The sequence below is a fragment of the Microcaecilia unicolor genome, chromosome 13 (assembly GCF_901765095.1).
Source record: "Microcaecilia unicolor chromosome 13, aMicUni1.1, whole genome shotgun sequence".
NCBI lineage: Eukaryota > Metazoa > Chordata > Amphibia > Gymnophiona > Siphonopidae > Microcaecilia > Microcaecilia unicolor.
Genome location: NC_044043.1, coordinates 24,204,456 through 24,221,762, shown reverse-complemented (window position 1 = coordinate 24,221,762; position 17,307 = coordinate 24,204,456). Strand labels below are relative to the sequence as shown.

The 17,307-nt window shown below is 42.8% G+C and overlaps 1 protein-coding gene across 2 annotated transcripts in view; it reads right to left on the bottom strand.

Moving 5' to 3' along the window:
• The window catches only part of TAF15 (TATA-box binding protein associated factor 15), a 329,472-nt gene that overhangs the window by 279,420 nt on the left and 32,745 nt on the right, over positions 1–17,307 (bottom strand). The window contains exons 3-4 of one of the 2 annotated variants that reach the window (XM_030185658.1): positions 16,398–16,446; positions 13,204–13,206 (exon numbers count right to left, since the gene is read on the bottom strand). In XM_030185658.1, coding sequence (XP_030041518.1) covers positions 13,204–13,206; positions 16,398–16,446 — 52 coding nt within the window. The remainder of the gene's footprint in view (positions 1–13,203; positions 13,207–16,397; positions 16,447–17,307) is intronic. The other variant, XM_030185659.1, reaches the window with a different exon arrangement.

The window sequence follows — 17,307 nt, the reverse complement described above, 5'->3', positions numbered from 1 at the left end:
TGAGAGCTCCTCCCCCACAGCCACGAGGCAGCAGTTCCCCGTTAGCGGCGTCTCAAACGCAGTTTCCCAAAGATGGAGTGGGAGAGGAGAGACGGGAGGTAGTTCATCTGCCTGAGGAAACTCGGAACAGGGAGCTTTTTGCCTTGTTGGAAGAAGTAACGTCTCTTTCATCTGATGAAGTACGGGAGGTAGAAGCTGCAGGTTTGGAGAAGGATTCTTCTAACAAAAAGGACTCCAAGGTAAGAATGACTATTTCCTTTAACTATAGCTAAACCAACTGAGGTAACCCTTGACAGTTTATGGACTTTAATTGTGGACTTGGGCAGTCTTATGCCTTGATGTACAAAAACTGACACAAGATTTGTCTAATTTGGAAAAGAAACCTAAAGAAACTGACTCTAGAAACTTTAATTCAACAAAATAAGGCTTACGAAACAGAATTGCAGCAGGTACAGTCTCACCAAAGTATTATTAAAGATTTGACATACTTAAGGAGGAAAACTGAAGTTCTTGAGAACTCTTCAAGGAGTAATCTCAGATTTCTTAACTTTCCTAAACAATTTACAGTTTCACCTCGAGATACATATATTAAAAAAATACTAAGAGTGGTTGAAGAAAGTATCCTGCCATTCTCACAAGTATATTAATTACTTGCTAAATTAATGGCGAATAAGCAAGATCAAGATAATCAAGAGTTGAATGTTTCTGCATTATTGGAGTCCTCAGATACTGAACTGGTTGTGGCGTCAACTTTGATTGCCACTGTAGTGTTGGCACCTGATAAGAATTGGTTGTTGAAAATGTTATTTAAGAACAGAGAAAACTTTCTTGGGACTGAAAATTCAAATTTTTCCAGACGTCTTCAAGGAAACCCAGAAGAGACGGAAACAAATTTCTGTTGATGAAGCCAGGGGTTCTTCAGTTGGGGGCTAATTTCTTTTTGAGATATCCTTGTAAATGCGTCATTAAGTACCAGATGGTTAAATATGGGTTGTTTTTTTAATCCCTCCCAACTTACAGCTTTTTTGTCAGCTAAAAGAATTAAAGGGGTATTCCAATAATAAATCTCTTTATATTTAACTGGTATCTTTAGGTTAGTCAGATGAAGCAAATTCCTGTAATTTTTCTTTTAATTGAATTTCCATTGTTTAACATCTTGGATCTAAAATAGTGGATTTAAATAATGACTGGCAGAAAATTGTATTCCTTTTTCTTTTACTTTATTATAATTGTATATTGTTGTGTCAGGTCATACTTTTCTGTACAAGTATTTTTTCTGTGCTTGATTATATTTGAAATTTTGATAAATAAAAAATGAATCCGTAAGGATGCAAAATGTACTGGTGGCCATGAGAATAAGGCACTGATATCAAAAGGGACTTAGTTAATTAACAAATAAATCAAAATTGATACTTCCAAAGCCTGCAACAGCAGTCTAAACGAAGAGTTCAAAGGAGGGATATGGATACAACTGTCCATTATTTAAATAGCTGATACTCGAGCCAGAAAACACAAAGTCAAACATGCGCAAAAGAATGTGCCTGTTTGACAGAGTGAAAGATTAGATGACGTGCACAAAATACTTAAGGGTAGCAGTGTTCTATGGTATAGTGCAATATGGATTTACTCAACCTTGAAAGGATGTATAGATGTATACTATATGGGTATAAACATTAAAACTGTTGAATTAAATTAATACACTGCAAAAATAAAAATAAATAAAAATCTTTATATACCCCATCATGCATGAGAGATTCTATAAATTTATAACACGTGGGTATAGCTAAGACTAATGAATTATTTGAATACATTATAAAAATAAAATACAAATAAAATTCTTATATGCCATATATTCTTAAGAAACTCCATAAACACATTAAGTGTAGCTATAGAAATCAAAGAATACACAGGTTTAAATATCTGTTCTCCATCCCCACTCACGCATAGAACATATATAAGTTTTTACACAAAATAATCTTGAAGATGGCCTAATTGATATAAAAAGGAATGTAATCAGGTAGAAAATACGCATGTGTAATTAAGAAAATGCTTGCTGTACATCAGGTTTATTATACATGGATTTTAACATCATTGCATTTTCAGTTGCATTTCTAACATATAATTTTTGTTTATGGATTTTCTTAAGAATACCCTTTCTTAATTTTAGTCAATTATAATACATTCTTATATCGTAGAGTATATAGACCTATTTTAATTCACATCAGCTCACTGTCCCCCTTCATATACGGAGCACATAGACGTTTTTTCATGAAGACAGAAATAATATTCTTGCAGAAGATCTAATAGATTATGTTCCTGTCAATATCAATCAAGTAGAAAACACACGTGTAATTAAGAAAACATTTGAAGTACATCATGTATTTTAATAATGTCTTGTATTATGAGTCACGTTTTCAATATGTTCTATTTATGTCATGATGATTTTTAAGGATCCCCTTACTTAATTCAGCAAACTAAATTATATTCTTATATCATATGGTATATAAGAATTTTAATTTTATCCCACATTTTCCCACCTATTTGCAGGCTCAATGTGGCTTACATGGGACCGTGAAGGCGTATGCCAACACCAGTAGAGAAACAAATACAAAGTGGTGTTATAGTCTAATTAGGTTCATAGTTACAGAGACATTGGGAATAGTAGAGAAGAAGAGATATTATATATATATATATATATATATATATATATATATATATATATATATATATATATATATATTTCTCTCCAATCTTGCGCCTCCTCTTGACCATAGTCCAGCTGACCGCTTTTGGACAACCTTTGCCCAAGTCTCCACTGAGAAGGTCTCTCTTGCCATCCGCAAATTTTCTAAAAGGCACTGCAAGCTGGACAGCTGTCCAAACTACCTGCTACAGTCGGCGCCAGAGTGTTTTACTGACTATGTCACCTCATATCTGAACTTCATGCTCCAACAAGGGCGCTTCCCCATCAATCACAGTTGGATTCTCCTTACGCCAATCCCTAAGGACCCTAAGGCCCTGCCTAGCATCATATCTAACTACCACCCTGTTGCCACTATCCCGCTACTAGTCAAGTCTATGGAGAGCTTGGTCAACTCACAGCTCACTGATTATCTGGATAAATTCTCTATTCTCCATGCCTCCCAATCCGGGTTCCGGTCTCACCACAGTACCAAGACAGTACTGGTCACACTCCTTTCCAACTTTAAGAAGGAAATATCACTTGGGAAAAACATCTTGCTGTTGCAATTTGATTTGTCCAGTGCATTCGACATGGTGGACCACAACCTCCTTCTGTCTTTACTATCTGAATTCGGCGTTGGTGGTTATGTTGGGTATTATTAGAAAAGGTATAGAAAACAGGTGTGAGGATGTTATAATGCCATTGTATCGCTCCATGGTGCGACCGCACCTTGAGTATTGTGTTCAATTCTGGTCGCCGCATCTAAAGAAAGATATAGTGGAATTGGAAAAGGTGCGGCAAAGGATGACCAAAATGATAGCGGGGATCGGACGACTTCCCTATGAAGACAGACTAAGGAGGCTAGGGCTTTTCAGCTGGGAGAAGAGACGGCTGAGGGGAGACATGATAGAGGTATATAAAATAATGAGTGGAGTGGAACAGGTGGATGTGAAGCGTCTGTTCACGCTTTCCAAAAATAGTAGGACTAGGGGGCATGCGATGAAACTACAGTGTAGTATACTTAAAACAAATAGGAGAAAATGTTTCTTCACCCAACGTATAATTAAACTCTGGAATTCGTTGCTGGAGAGCGTGGTGAAGGTGGTTAGCTTGGCAGAGTTTATAAAGGGTTTGGACGGTTTCCTAAAGGACAAGTCCATAGACCGCTACTAAATGGTCTTGGGAAAAATCCACAAGTTCAGGAATAACATGTATATAATGTTTGTGCGTTTGGAAAGCTTGCCAGGTGCCCTTGACCTGGATTGGCCGCTGTCGGGGACAGGATGCTGGGCTTGATGGGCCTTTGGTCTTTTCCCAGTATGACATTACTTATGTACTTATGTCTTGGAATGGTTTAGAGAATTTCTCTCATGTCGATCCTATCAGGTCAAAGTCCATTCCGCTATTTCCCCACCTTGGAGATCCCCCTGTGGAGTTCCTCAGGGATCCCCCCTGTCACCTACCCTATTTAATATCATGATGTCTCCACTTGCCACGGCCCTTTCCAACCATGGCCTGCACCCGTACATATAGGCAGATTTCTTTATCTGAAATCACTGATGCAATACAGAATAATTTTGCCCTCATGGCCAATTGGGCGAACGCATTTAAGTTCAAGCTAAATCAGGAAAAAAAAAACAATGCACCATTCTCTCCTCCCAATTCAATAAATCTATCCCAGGCACAATTTCTACGCTGCACTACTCCCTTCCCATTGCATATAACTTGAAGCTCCTTGGCATCATTCTGGATTCGCACCTGACCCTCGATCTTCAGGTCTCAGCTCTTCTGAAACGAATGTTCCTCTCCATATGGTCACTAAGACGTATCAAGCAGTTCCTTCAGTTCAACCTATTCCGGACTGTAATCCATTCCCTCATTTTGAGCCATTTTGACTACTGTAATGGGATTTACACCGGATGCAAAGAACAAACCCTAAAGAAGCTCCAAATGGCGCAAAACACAGTGGCGAGATTACTATTTGGTAAATCTCGGTTTGAAGCAGCGAAACCTCTAAGAGAGAAAAGCTCCACTGGCTACCGATCAAACAGCGTATCGAATTCAAAGTCTGTGCTCTAACCCACAAGATTGTTTATGGGAATGCTCCAGTTTATATGTTCAGCCTGACTGACCTCCCTCCAAGAAACTCCAAGAAGCCGTCCCGTACTTATCTACATCTCCACTATCCTAACCGCAAGAATGGATGGTACAAACGGCTCTTCGCCTCCTCTTTTTGCTTTATGAGTCCATGATACTGGAATGCTCTGCCATCCGCATTAAAGGAAACTACCGACCACGGCCTGTTTAAGAAACTCCTCAAGACTCACCTATGTGATAAAACCTTCTCAGCTGTTCCTTAACTTCCTGCCGTCCCTCCTTGGCTTCCCCTGTTGTTTCCCCCCCCCCCCCCCACCCCCAGATGTGTCTTCTTCTCTGTTCCGCCCTTGCATTTGTTTGATGTTCATTCTTCATAAATTGTTAGCCACATAGAGCCTGCTATGTTGGGAATATGTGGGATATAAATGTTCTAAATAAAATATAAAGTGTTCTTACGAGCTTAGATTATGTTGTGTTGCAGGATTTAGATGCTTAAGTTGGGTCAGTAGGGTATACATTTTCGAATAGGTGGGTCTTTAGTGATTTCCAGAAGTTGAGATGGTTGTACGTTGTTTTCACAGCTTTTGGTAATGAATTCCACAATTGAGTACTTATGTAGGAGAAGTTGGATGCATAGATTGATTTATATTTGAGTCCTTTACAGCTTGGGTAGTGGAGGTTTAAGTATGTTCGTGTGATCTGGCTGCGTTTCTGGTTGGGAGGTTTATGAGGTCGGCCATGTAACCCGGGGCTTCGCCATAGATAATTTTGTGGACTAGGGTGCAGATTTTGAAAGCTATGCATTCTTTGATTGGAAGCCAGTGTAGTTTTTCTCGGAAGGGTTTGGCGCTTTCGAATCGCGTTTTTCCAAATATAAGTCTGGCTGCTGTGTTTTGGGCGGTCTGAAGTTTAAGAGTTGCTCTTTGCATCCCGCATAGATTTCGTTGCAGTAGTCAACTTGGCTTAGTACCATTGATTGTATCAGGTTGCGAAAAGTTTCCCTCGATAAGAAATTGTTTCACGCATTTAAGTTTCCACATAGAGTGAAATATTTTCCTGGTTGTAGAGTTCACTTGGCTTTCAAGTGTCAGGTTACGGTCGATTGTGACCCCAAGAATTTTCAGGCTGTCTGAGATAGGGAGGGTGTAGTCTGCGGTGTTTATTCGTGGGTTTATATGTGTTGTGCTGGGATGAGAGGATGAGGCAGTGTGTTTTTTCTGTGTTGAGTTTTAATTGGAATGCATTTGCCCATAAGTTCATAGTATTTAAGCTGAGCATGGATTTCGTTGGTGATTTCTGTTAAGTTGTGTTTGAAGGGAATAAATATTGTAACTTCGTCTGCATAGATGAATGGGTTGAGGACTTGGGTAGCTAGGGATTTTGCTAGTGGGGTCATCATTAGGTTGAAGAGGATCGGTGATCGTGGTGATCCTTGCGGTACTCCGCAGTCTGCTTTCCACGGGGATGATATGGTTGAGTTTGCACTTAGTATATTCTGGTAGTTAGGAAAGCTTTGATCCAGCTTCGTGTATTTCCAGTAATCCCGAAGTAGTCTAGGAGTCTTAGTAGTATATTATGGTTTACCATGTCGAATGCGCTAGACATGTCGAATTGGAGGAGAAGCATGCTTTTGCCTGTTGCTATTTCCTGCTTGAATTTGGCTAGAAGAGTAGTAAGTACTGTTTCGGTGCTATGGAGAGGGGTATTGGGTTTTATAATGTATTCAAATAATTCATTAGTCTTAATGTTATACCCACGTGTTATACATTTATAGAATTGCTCATGCATGATGAGGTAAACAAACTTATTTTTATTTTTGCAATATATTCATAGAATCCAACAGTTTTAATGTTTATACCCATGTAATATGCATCTATACATTCTTTCAAGGTTGAGTAAACCCATATTGCACTATACCATAGAACACTATTCCTTAAGTACTTTGTGTACGTCATCTAATCTTTCACTCTGGGCCAGATGCACTAAACTTAACGAGCAAGTAGTAAACCCTGGCATGCACTAAAGACTTTTTTCCGACGACAGTAGCAGCTAACAAAAACGGAATGCAGATGAGAAAATTGTGTGGAAACCCTATTGTAATGAGATGCACTAACTTTTTCAGATTGCCTTAATGCTGGAAAATCTAATGAGAGGTCTGTACCTCTCGTTGGGGCTGCGCAGGATTGAAAAACTGCTACAAAAGAAACAAAAACAAAAATTTGGGGGGAAAAAAGTCAAGTGCTCGTCAGGGCTGTCCTTTATGGGCGTCCTTCACTCATCAAAAAAAAAAAAAAAATAGCGCTCCATTTAAAAAAAAAAGACATCTATTTTGGCCGTCATCCCCCCCCCCAAGATGCCACGCCTCTCACCCCCTCTGATGCGGCTCGACAGTGCAGTTGAGGACGCCCATACAAAAACTAAAACGTCCATTTTGGCCGTCATCCCCCCCCCCCCCCAACACAATAATAAGAACGTCTTTTTTGGCAGGGCTTCACTCAGCTGAGAGACCTGAAGTCCCTGAGCCAATCACAACGTGTTTAGCTCAGCTAAACGCGTTGTGATTGGCTCAGGGACTTCCAAGTCTCTCAGCTAAGTGAAGCCCTGCCAAAAAAGACGTTTTTATTATTGTGGGGGGGGGGGGATGACTGACAAAATGGACGTTTTTCTCGGATGGGCCTCCTCAACTGCACTGTACTCTGGATTGAGACGCATTGGAGGGGGTGAGGAGCGCGGCATCTTCGGGGGGGGGGGGGGGGGGATGATGGCCAAAATGGACGTTTTATTTTTTGGATGGGTGTCCTCAACTGCACTGTCGAGCCACATCGGAGGGGGTGAGCGCCGCGGCGTCTTCGGCATGTGCAGAGCAGCCAGCATAACGCTTGGCTGCTCTAAGCATGCTCGACCGGCCGACTGTTTAACAATGGAATAGAGAATACAAGTAAGCTACAACAAGTAGCTCGTTTGCATTCCCTTTCCTTAATGCATGCCCGTTCCTTACCGATTCGCTAAGGAAATCGGTAAGGAAAGGGCTCTAACGATTGTTTAGTGCATCTGGCCCCCAAACAGGCACATTCTTTTGCACATGCTTGGCTTTGTTTTTTCTGGCGCAAGTATCAGCTATTTAAAAAACGGACAGTTGAACTCTTCGTTTAGACTGCTGTTGCAGGCTTTGGAAGTATCAACTTTGATTTATTTGGTAATTAACTAAGTCATAAGTACATAAGTAATGCCATACTGGGAAAAGACCAAAGGTCCATCGAGCCCAGCATCCTGTCCATGACAGCGGCCAATCCAGGTCAAGGGCACCTGGCAAGCTTCCCAAACGTACAAACATTCTATACATGTTATTCCTGGAATTGTGGATTTTTCCCAAGTCCATTTAGTAGTGGTTTATGGACTTGTCCTTTAGGAAACCGTCCAGCCCCTTTTTAAACTCTGGTAAGCTAACCGCCTTCACCACATTCTCCGGCAATGAATTCCAGAGTTTAATTATGCGTTGGGTGAAGAAAAACTTTCTCCGATTGGTTTTAAATTTACTACACTGTAGTTTCATCACATGCCCCCTAGTCCTAGTATTTTTGGAAAGCGTGAACAGACGCTTCACATCCATCTGTTCCACTCCACTCAATATTTTATATACCTCTATCATGTCTCCCCCTCAGCCGTCTCTTCTCCAAGCTGAAAAGCCCTAGCCTCCTTAGTCTTTCTTCATAGGGAAGTCGTCCCATCCCCGCTATCATTTTAGTCGCCCTTCGCTGCACCTTTTCCAATTCCACTATATCTTTCTTGAGATGCGGCGACCAGAATTGAACACAGTACTCAAGGTGCGGTCGCACCATGGAGCAATACAACGGCATTATAACATCCTCACACCTGTTTTCCATACCTTTCCTAATGATACCCAACATGCTATTCGATTTCATAGCCGCAGCTGCACACTGAGCAGAAGGTTTCAGTGCATTATCGACGACGACACCCAGATCCCTTTCTTGGTCCGTAACTCCTAACATGGAACCTTGCATGACGTAGCTATAATTCGGGTTCTTTTTTCCCCACATACATCACCTTGCACTTGCGCACATTAAACGTCATCTGCCATTTAGCCGCCCAGTCTCCCAGTCTCGTTAGGTCCTTCTGTAATTTTTCACAATCCTGTCGCGAGTTAACGACTTTGAATAACTTTGTGTCATCAGCAAATTTAATTACCTCGCTAGTTACTCCCATCTCTAAATCATTTATAAATATGTTAAAAAGCAGCAGTCCTAGAACAGACCCCTGAGGAACCCCACTAACTACCCTTCTCCATTGTAAATACTGCCCATTTAACCCCATTCAACCAGTTTTTAATCCACAATAGGATATTGTACGCCACATTGAGCCTGCCTGTGGGTGGGAATAATGTGGGATATAAATGCCGTAAATAAATAACCGCTCTTCTCATTTTATCATAGTCTCCTTTTTTTAAAGTTAAACGCTAACATATTTGACTTCCCGTGTATAGATACATCAAAACTGATCATATTATGATCATTGTTATCAAGCGGCCCCAGTACCATAACATCCCTCACCAGATCATGCGCTCCACTAAGGACCAAGTCTAGAATTTTTCCTTCTCTCGTCGGCTCCTGCACCAGTTGCTCCATAAAGCTGTCCTTGATTTCATCAAAGAATTGTACCTCTCTAGCATGTCCCGATGTTACATTTACCCAGTCTATATTTGGATAATTGAAGTCACCCATTATCATCACATTGCCCATTTTGTTTGCGTCTCTTGATTTCTTTTATCATTTCTGCGTCTACCTGCTCATCCTGGCGAGGCAGACGGTAGTACACTCCTATCACCGTTTTTTTTTTTTTTTTTTTTTTTACATTTGTACCCCACGCTTTCCCACTCATAGCAGGCTCAATGTGGCTTACATGGGGCAATGGAGGGTTAAGTGACTCCCTTTTATACATGGAATTTCAACCCACAATGTTTCAAAGGTGTGATTTGTGTCCTGCTGAATTTGTAATCTGAGTCGAGGCTCTCGTTAATATACAATGCTACCCCTCCACCAGTCCGGTCCACCCTATCACTAAGATATACTTTTGTACCCCGGTATGACAGTGTCCCACTGGTTAGCCTCCTTCCACCAGGTCTCAGTAATGCCTATTATATCCAATTTTTAATTTAGTGCAATATATTCCAGCTCTCCCATCTTATTTCTTAGACTCCTAGCATTTGCATATAGACATTTCAGAGTATGTTTGTTGTTCCTATTTGCATGATGCTTAGTACTTGCCACTATTGATTTGCCACCTTTTGTCTGATCTTTAGTTGTATTTAAGGGCACCTGGCCTACCATGGTCTGTTGTGCAACCTCACTATCCAGAAACCCTTTCTTCCCTGTTTGTGGGGTATCCTTGCAAGATACCTTATCCCAAACCATGCGCTTTTGAGCAACTGTCAGCCTTCCCCCCCTTTTGATACTGGTGCCTTATTCGCATGGCCACCAGTACATTTTGCATCCATACTGATTCTTTTCATTTTAAACAATGTATATTTTTACTCCGTTTTCTCGGCAGCTTGCATTGTTTACTTGGTATAAACGGCGTCTGAAACATATTATAAAGAAGATCATACTCATTTAAAGTGTTTGTTAGATGTTGACTGTGGCTGTTTGCACCTTTACAGATTCTTTATTGCGCTTTTAAAAGCGTAAATGCGAACATGGTAATGACATGCTACAAACTTTCTTAATGAAAATAAAGGGAGTCATTTGTATAACACGCTTAGACCGGCAGATAGACGATGCGCAGCTGTGTTTTACACAATGCGTTTCAGTTGACTAATTGTATCTAAAGAGCTTCCATGCAATACATAAGTAATGCCACACTGGGACAAGACCAAGGGTCCATCGAGCCCAGCATCCTGTCCACGACAGCGGCCAATCCAGGCCAAGGGCACCTGGCAAGCTTCCAAACGTACATTTTATACATGTTATTCCTTTTTCCCAAGTCCATTTAGTAGTGGTTTATGGACTTGTCCTTTAGGAAACCGTCTAACCCCTTTTTAAACTCTGCTAAGCTAACCGCCTTCATCACGTTCTCCGGCAACTAATTCCAGAGTTTAATTATGCGTTGGGTGAAGAAAAAGTTTCTCTGATTTGTTTTAAATTTACTACACTGTAACGGTGTGGTTTGCTGAGTTGCGGCACCTTTGAGTTTTGTTTTTAATCTGTTAGATATTAATCTTGATATTTTACCTTCAGTAGGACTATTTTTGCTCAACATTATATGCGTCTTAACTTCATTTTATATTTATATTTTTAATCACAAGATCTTTAGACTTTCTATCTCAGTTGCACAAAAGAATACTCTGTACATATGTTTCTTTGTGTAACTCTTAAGGCACAACGTTTTCTCCCTCTTCCCCACATTTTTATATTGTTCCCCATAACTCTATACTGCTCTTTTCATAGGATTTTGACATCCAATAATTTTACCATACAATAAAATGTGTTTTCTTTTTAAACCTTTGGAACATCACAAAGTCAGTTGTCATTTGTGTAGAGCACACACATACATATTTTTATAAGTGGTTTTAAATGGATTAGATGCATTCATATATGTAATGAGTTATTTTTTTTTTTTAGAGGTTTGATTTTACATGTTACAATAGTTATACATGTAATAAGTTTTTTTTTAAATGTATGATTTGTTTAATTTTAATTTATGTGTGTAATTTTTAATTCTAAGTTTTGTCTTTATTATATGCATATGGTTATTTATGATCAGTGGTGTGCTGGTAAATGTTTAACAACAGGCTCTCTCCCTGGTCCACCCCCCCCCCCCCCAAATTGCAGAGCTGGCTATAGCCAGGGAGTGAGCCTGGATGGTGGGGGGGGGGGGCAATGCATTACTCCAGGAAAAAAAAAATTAATGATCCCAGGTTCATCTAATTCATGTTTAAAGTGGAATAAAATGCCACCATAAATAAGTAAATAAATATAAACTATTAATGTTGAGCACCCGATTCTCAAAGTGGATATATTCCAAACACTAAAATGAAAATAAAATGATTTTTTCTACCTTTGCTATCGGGTGACTTCATGCTGGCCCAGTATCCGATTCTGCTGCTATCTGTCCTCTTAACTCAGTTTCCAGGGCTTCCTTCCATTTATTTCTTTACTTTCCACCTTTCTTCTTCATTTCCTGCCCTACATCCATAAGTAAAAGCTAGGTCCTCCGCAGACTTGACTGTCCAGTGGATGCAGCTTCTGCCTATTTTCTTAATCCATGTGCAGTTTTTCTCCTCTCTTCCTTTTCCCTCATCTCATATCCTTCCTCACTCTTCCCTCCCCTCCATCCATGTCCAGCAACCCTCCCCTCCCCTCCATTCGCCCATGTCCAGCAACCCTCCTCTCCCCTCCCCTCCATCTACCTATGTCAGCGGAGGTAGTCCCTCTTCACAAAAGTGGTGATAGGGAAGAAGCTGGAAACTACAGGCCGGTAAGCCTCACTTCGGTTATTGGAAAAGTAATGGAAGTGATGCTGAAGGAAAGGATAGTGAATTTCCTGGAAGCCAATAAGTTGCAAGATCCGAGACAACATGGTTTCACCAAAGGGAAATCGTGCCAAACGAATCTCATTGAATTCTTTGACTGGGTGACCGGAGAATTAAATCAAGGACGTGCTATGGACGTAATCTACTTAGATTTCAGCAAGGCTTTTGACATGGTTCCCCACAGGAGGCTCTTAAATAAACTAGACGGGCTGAAGATAGGAACCGAAGTGGTAAACTGGATTAGGAACTGGTTGACGGGCAGACGCCAGAGGGTGGTGGTGAATGGAGTTCGCTCGGAGGGAAAGGTGAGTAGTGGAGTGCCTCAGGGATCGGTGCTGGGGCCGATTCTGTTCAATATATTTGTGAGTGACATTGCCGAAGGGTTACAAGGTAAAGTTTGCCTTTTTGCGGATGACACCAAGATTTCCAACAGAGTGGACACCCCGGAGGGAGTGGAAAACATAAAAAAAAGATCTGAAGAAGCTAGAAGAATGGTCTAACGTATGGCAATTAAAATTCAATGCGAAGAAATGCAAAGTGATGCACTTAGGGAGTAGAAATCCAAGGGAGACGTATGTGTTAGGCGTGGAGAGTCTGATAGGCACGGACGGGTAGAGGGATCTTGGGGTGATAGTATCTAAGGACCTGAAGGCAACGAAACAGTGCGACAAGGCGGTGGCCGTAGCGAGAAGATTGCTAGGCTGTATAGAGAGAGGAGTGACCAGCAGAAGAAAGGAGGTTTTAATGCCCCACCTGGAGTAGTGTGTTCAGTTTTGGAGGCTGTATCTTGCGAAGGATGTTAAAAAAATGGAAGCGGTGCAAAGAAAAGCTACGAGGATGGTATGGGATTTGCGTTCCAAGACGTATGAAGAGAGACTTGCTGACCTGAACATGTATACCCTGGAGGAAAGGAGGAACAGGGGTGATATGATACAGACGTTCAAATATTTGAAAGGTATTAATCCGCAAACGAATCTTTTCCGGAGATGGGAAGGCGGTAGAACGAGAGGACATGAAATGAGATTGAAGGGGGGGGCAGACTCAGGAAAGATGTCAGGAAGTATTTTTTCACGGAGAGGGTGGTGGACGCTTGGAATGCCCTCCCGCGGGAGGTGGTGGAGATGAAAATGGTAACGGAGTTCAAACATGCGTGGGATATGCATAAAGGAATCCTGTGCATAAGGAATGGATCCTCAGAAGCTTAGCTGAAATTGGGTGGCGGAGCAGGTGGGGGGGGAAGAGGGGTTGGTGGTTGGGCGGCTAGGATAGGGGAGGGCAGACTTATACGGTCTGTACCAGAGCCGATGATGGGAGGCGGGACTGGTGGTTGGGAGGCGGGAAATACTGCTGGGCAGACTTATACGGTCTGTGCCCTGAAAAGGACAGGTACAAATTCAAGGTAAGGTATACACATATGAGTTTGTCTTGGGCAGACTGGATGGACCATGCAGGTCTTTTTCTGCCGTCATCTACTATGTTACTATGTCCAGCAACCCTCCTCTCCCCCTGCCCTCCCCCATCCACCCATGTCCAGCAACTCTCCTCTCCCCCCTGCCATCCCCTCCATCCACCCATGTCCAGCAACCCTCCTCTCCCCCTTGCCCTCTCCTCCATCCACGTCCAGCAATCCTCCTCTCCCCTTTGCCCTCCCCTCCATCCACCCATGTTAACCATCTCCTTCCAGCCTCCCCCCCAGCAGCCCATGTCAACCATCTTCCCTTCTAGCCCCTCCCCTACTCAACGCCAGACATTTCCTGCCTTCTTCCAGCCCCCCCCCCCCCCCCCCACTCCCCAGGTCGTCCATCATCTCCCCGATAGCCTTCGTTTCCTTCCTGCCACCACCCTGTCTTTAAATATTGTATTTTTCCTCGAGTCGCGGCGCTGACATTGAAAGCAGCAGGCTCGGCTCCAGCCTTCCCTCGCTTGGTTCCGCCCTCACGGAAACAGGAAATACATCAGAAGAGGGCGGAGCCATGCGAGGGAAGGCTGGAACCGAGCGTGCTGCTTTCAATGCCGGCGCCGCGACTCGAGGAAAAATACAATATTTAAAGGCAGGGCGGCGGCAGGAAGGAAATGAGGGCTATCGGGGAGATGATGGACGACCTGGGGAGTGGGGGAGCCTGCAGCTCACGGGGTGGGGGGAGGACAGGCAAGCCAGCTCGCACTTGGTGACCAACCGGTTCGCAAGATGCCAATAAATTTAACAACCAGCTCTTGCGAGCCGGCTCCAGCACACCACTGTTTATGATCCAGACTTTTATACGATTTGTATATGATTTTTGTATGTTCTTTTAGACTCCTGAAGCAGGCACATAGGCATCGAAACACAGCTGCTGTGTCGAGTCACTTGATGCTCTTTAAGACTTTGTAACGTCATACATCTCCCCGAGTTACTGAAAGGGCCAGATCATCCTACTCCTTTTTTTTGCTGCACTACTGTAATGTAGGAATTGAGGGTTCCTCCACTTTCTGTGGCTGCTCCTCACGGTAGGCAGGGACAAGCCATTAGTCAGGGTTATGCAGTCTGGACACTAAGGAACAGGACATCTCTACTGCCCTGTTTCTTCTTAGCAAGGGGGGAAAAAGAAAAGCAAACCATCTGCAGTGGCTCCTCTGGGCCAACCAGTGGAAGCAGCTCCTCCTGGACTCAGACCACCACAGAGGTTTTCTTTTAAACTAGTGGTTTTCAACCCAGCTCTCAGGACATACCTAACCAGTCAGGCTTTCAAAATACCCATAATGAATACAAAAGAAGTTTGCATACAATGGAGGTAGTGAATGCAAGTGTAGATTCATTATTGGCATCTTGGAAATCAGATTGGCTAGATTTCTATAAGACTGTTGAACCACTGTTCTAGACAGCAGCAAATACTAGGAAATCAGTATTTTGGAACCTCGGAATTTCAGGTCTGTACAACCTGTTTGTAAAACATGTACCAGAGACTACTGCGTGATATGCCAACTGGGAACCTCAGGACTTGAGCCTGCAACAGTTTGCACTCTACACCAGCAACTCGAATTAAAATGGACAAGCAACGATTTAGAAAAAGATTTTCAAATTGTGTACAGATTACTCACATCCCTATTACTCTGTTACACTGATTGAAATAATACCAAAAGCAACACAAATGACAGCAGATAAAGACCCGTATGGTCCATCTAGTCTGCCCAGCAAAGTGGCTCAAATTACACATGCAGCTCAATGTGGGTTACATGTCTCTACACCTTGCTTAAAGTGAGAAAGTTATTTAAAGTTTTGCCTTAACAAATCAAAACCATCTGTATTCCCATACATCACAGTAAAATCTATCAATATATATAAAAGGCGAGTGTCGTACTCCCTCGCAAATGCGCAGTAGAGACCTTCTCTGCCCCGCCCCCGCGTCAATATGTGATGACGGGGACGGAACAGAGAGGGTCTGTACTGCTTATTTCTGCGGGAGGGACACCGCCGTCTAACGCTCTCCCCACCCGAGTCGCCGCCGCCACCCACCTTCTACCCGGTCGGGCCCTCGCTCCACAATTGAAACAGCGAGGGTCCGGGAACGCAGCACTGAGCTCTACTGAGCTGCCGACATCGCCCTTCCTTCTTCTTCTCTGCCTCTGTCCCGCCCTCGACGACGTTACGTCACACGAGGGCGGGACAAGCAGAGAAGAAGAAGGAAGGGCGACGTCGGCAGCTCAGCAGAGCTCAGTGCTGCGTTCCCGGACCCTCGCTGTTTCAATAGCGGAGCGAGGGCCCGGCCGGGTGGTGACGGCTCGGGGGGGGGCGCGAATTCAGAGGGGGAGGGGCAGCGGCGAACTCGGCGGTGGGGGGCGGGCCTTTCAACCCCCCCCCCCCCCCTTCCTATAATAGCCCATTTTTACGGGCTCAAAGGCTAGTAAATGCATAAATGCCACCTCATGCCTTTTTTTTTTTCCTTTAACATCTAAGATACCCTTTTGGTAAGGCCAGTGTTTCACTCAAATATAAACAAAACCTTTAGACTAGCTGTACAGGTTTGCTGTATGTGCTGCCTAACATTTCCATGTGTTTTAAATGTTCGATATTTTAAAGTATCAAAAACCTACTTGTGCTTGCCCATAGCTCTGGCTTGCTTGATTACCATATGCAGAATAGCTGTAAAATGAAAAGTTTGATAATAATTATAAAGTGAATTAGATACCAACATATTCCACAACCCATTTCATTAAAGCAGCATAAAGAAGTGAAGAAGCATACAACCCCCCTACATGTGCATGAACACCCTTCTGTATTTTTATCTACATTGCATGTATGTATATTATATGTGTGCATGTGAAGGCCCATCTGTGTGTGCACGTGTCTCCAATCAGTCGAGATGGAGAGAAGGGCTGTTTGACGGATACAATTTCTTAAAATTGCTATACTGCAATAAATCCATGTACGTACAATACAGCTGTCAGAACTGCTTTGCTAGCAGAAATGGATTGGAAAAACCCACATGCAAAAGCTTCATTCCTTAGCGTTCCTCCGGAACGGCCCTGAATGTGACTGATGGGTTGTGCACGTCTTCCAGTAGGTGGAGACTGAGAAACTGACTAGAGAGAGAGCCAACAAGTGCCCTGGCTATATAGAAAAAGATCCAGTATTTTCAGTCTCCAGCAGGTAGAAGGTGGTGAGCCCTTTGGTCTCTTCTCTCTATCACTGTCCTTTGATAGTATTTTAGGTAAGAACCTGTTAATATTATCTGAGAAAAGAGTATTTTTCTGTGTGTTGATTTTCTGTGCACCGGTGTTTAACTTGGTTAATAGAGGCGGAGGCCCACGGGGATCTCTGTGTGCCTAGGGGGTGCTAAACTCAGGTGGCCAAGTCCTCTCCCACCCCCCACCCCAGTCCTCCCACACTAGCCCATCTTTCAGTGGCTGGAGAGTTATTGTAACCTGCCTAAGACCTCTTCGAAGGAAGAGACTTTAGGCTTGGGAGGCAGCCATTTAAAAAAAAAAAAAAAAAAGAGAGAGA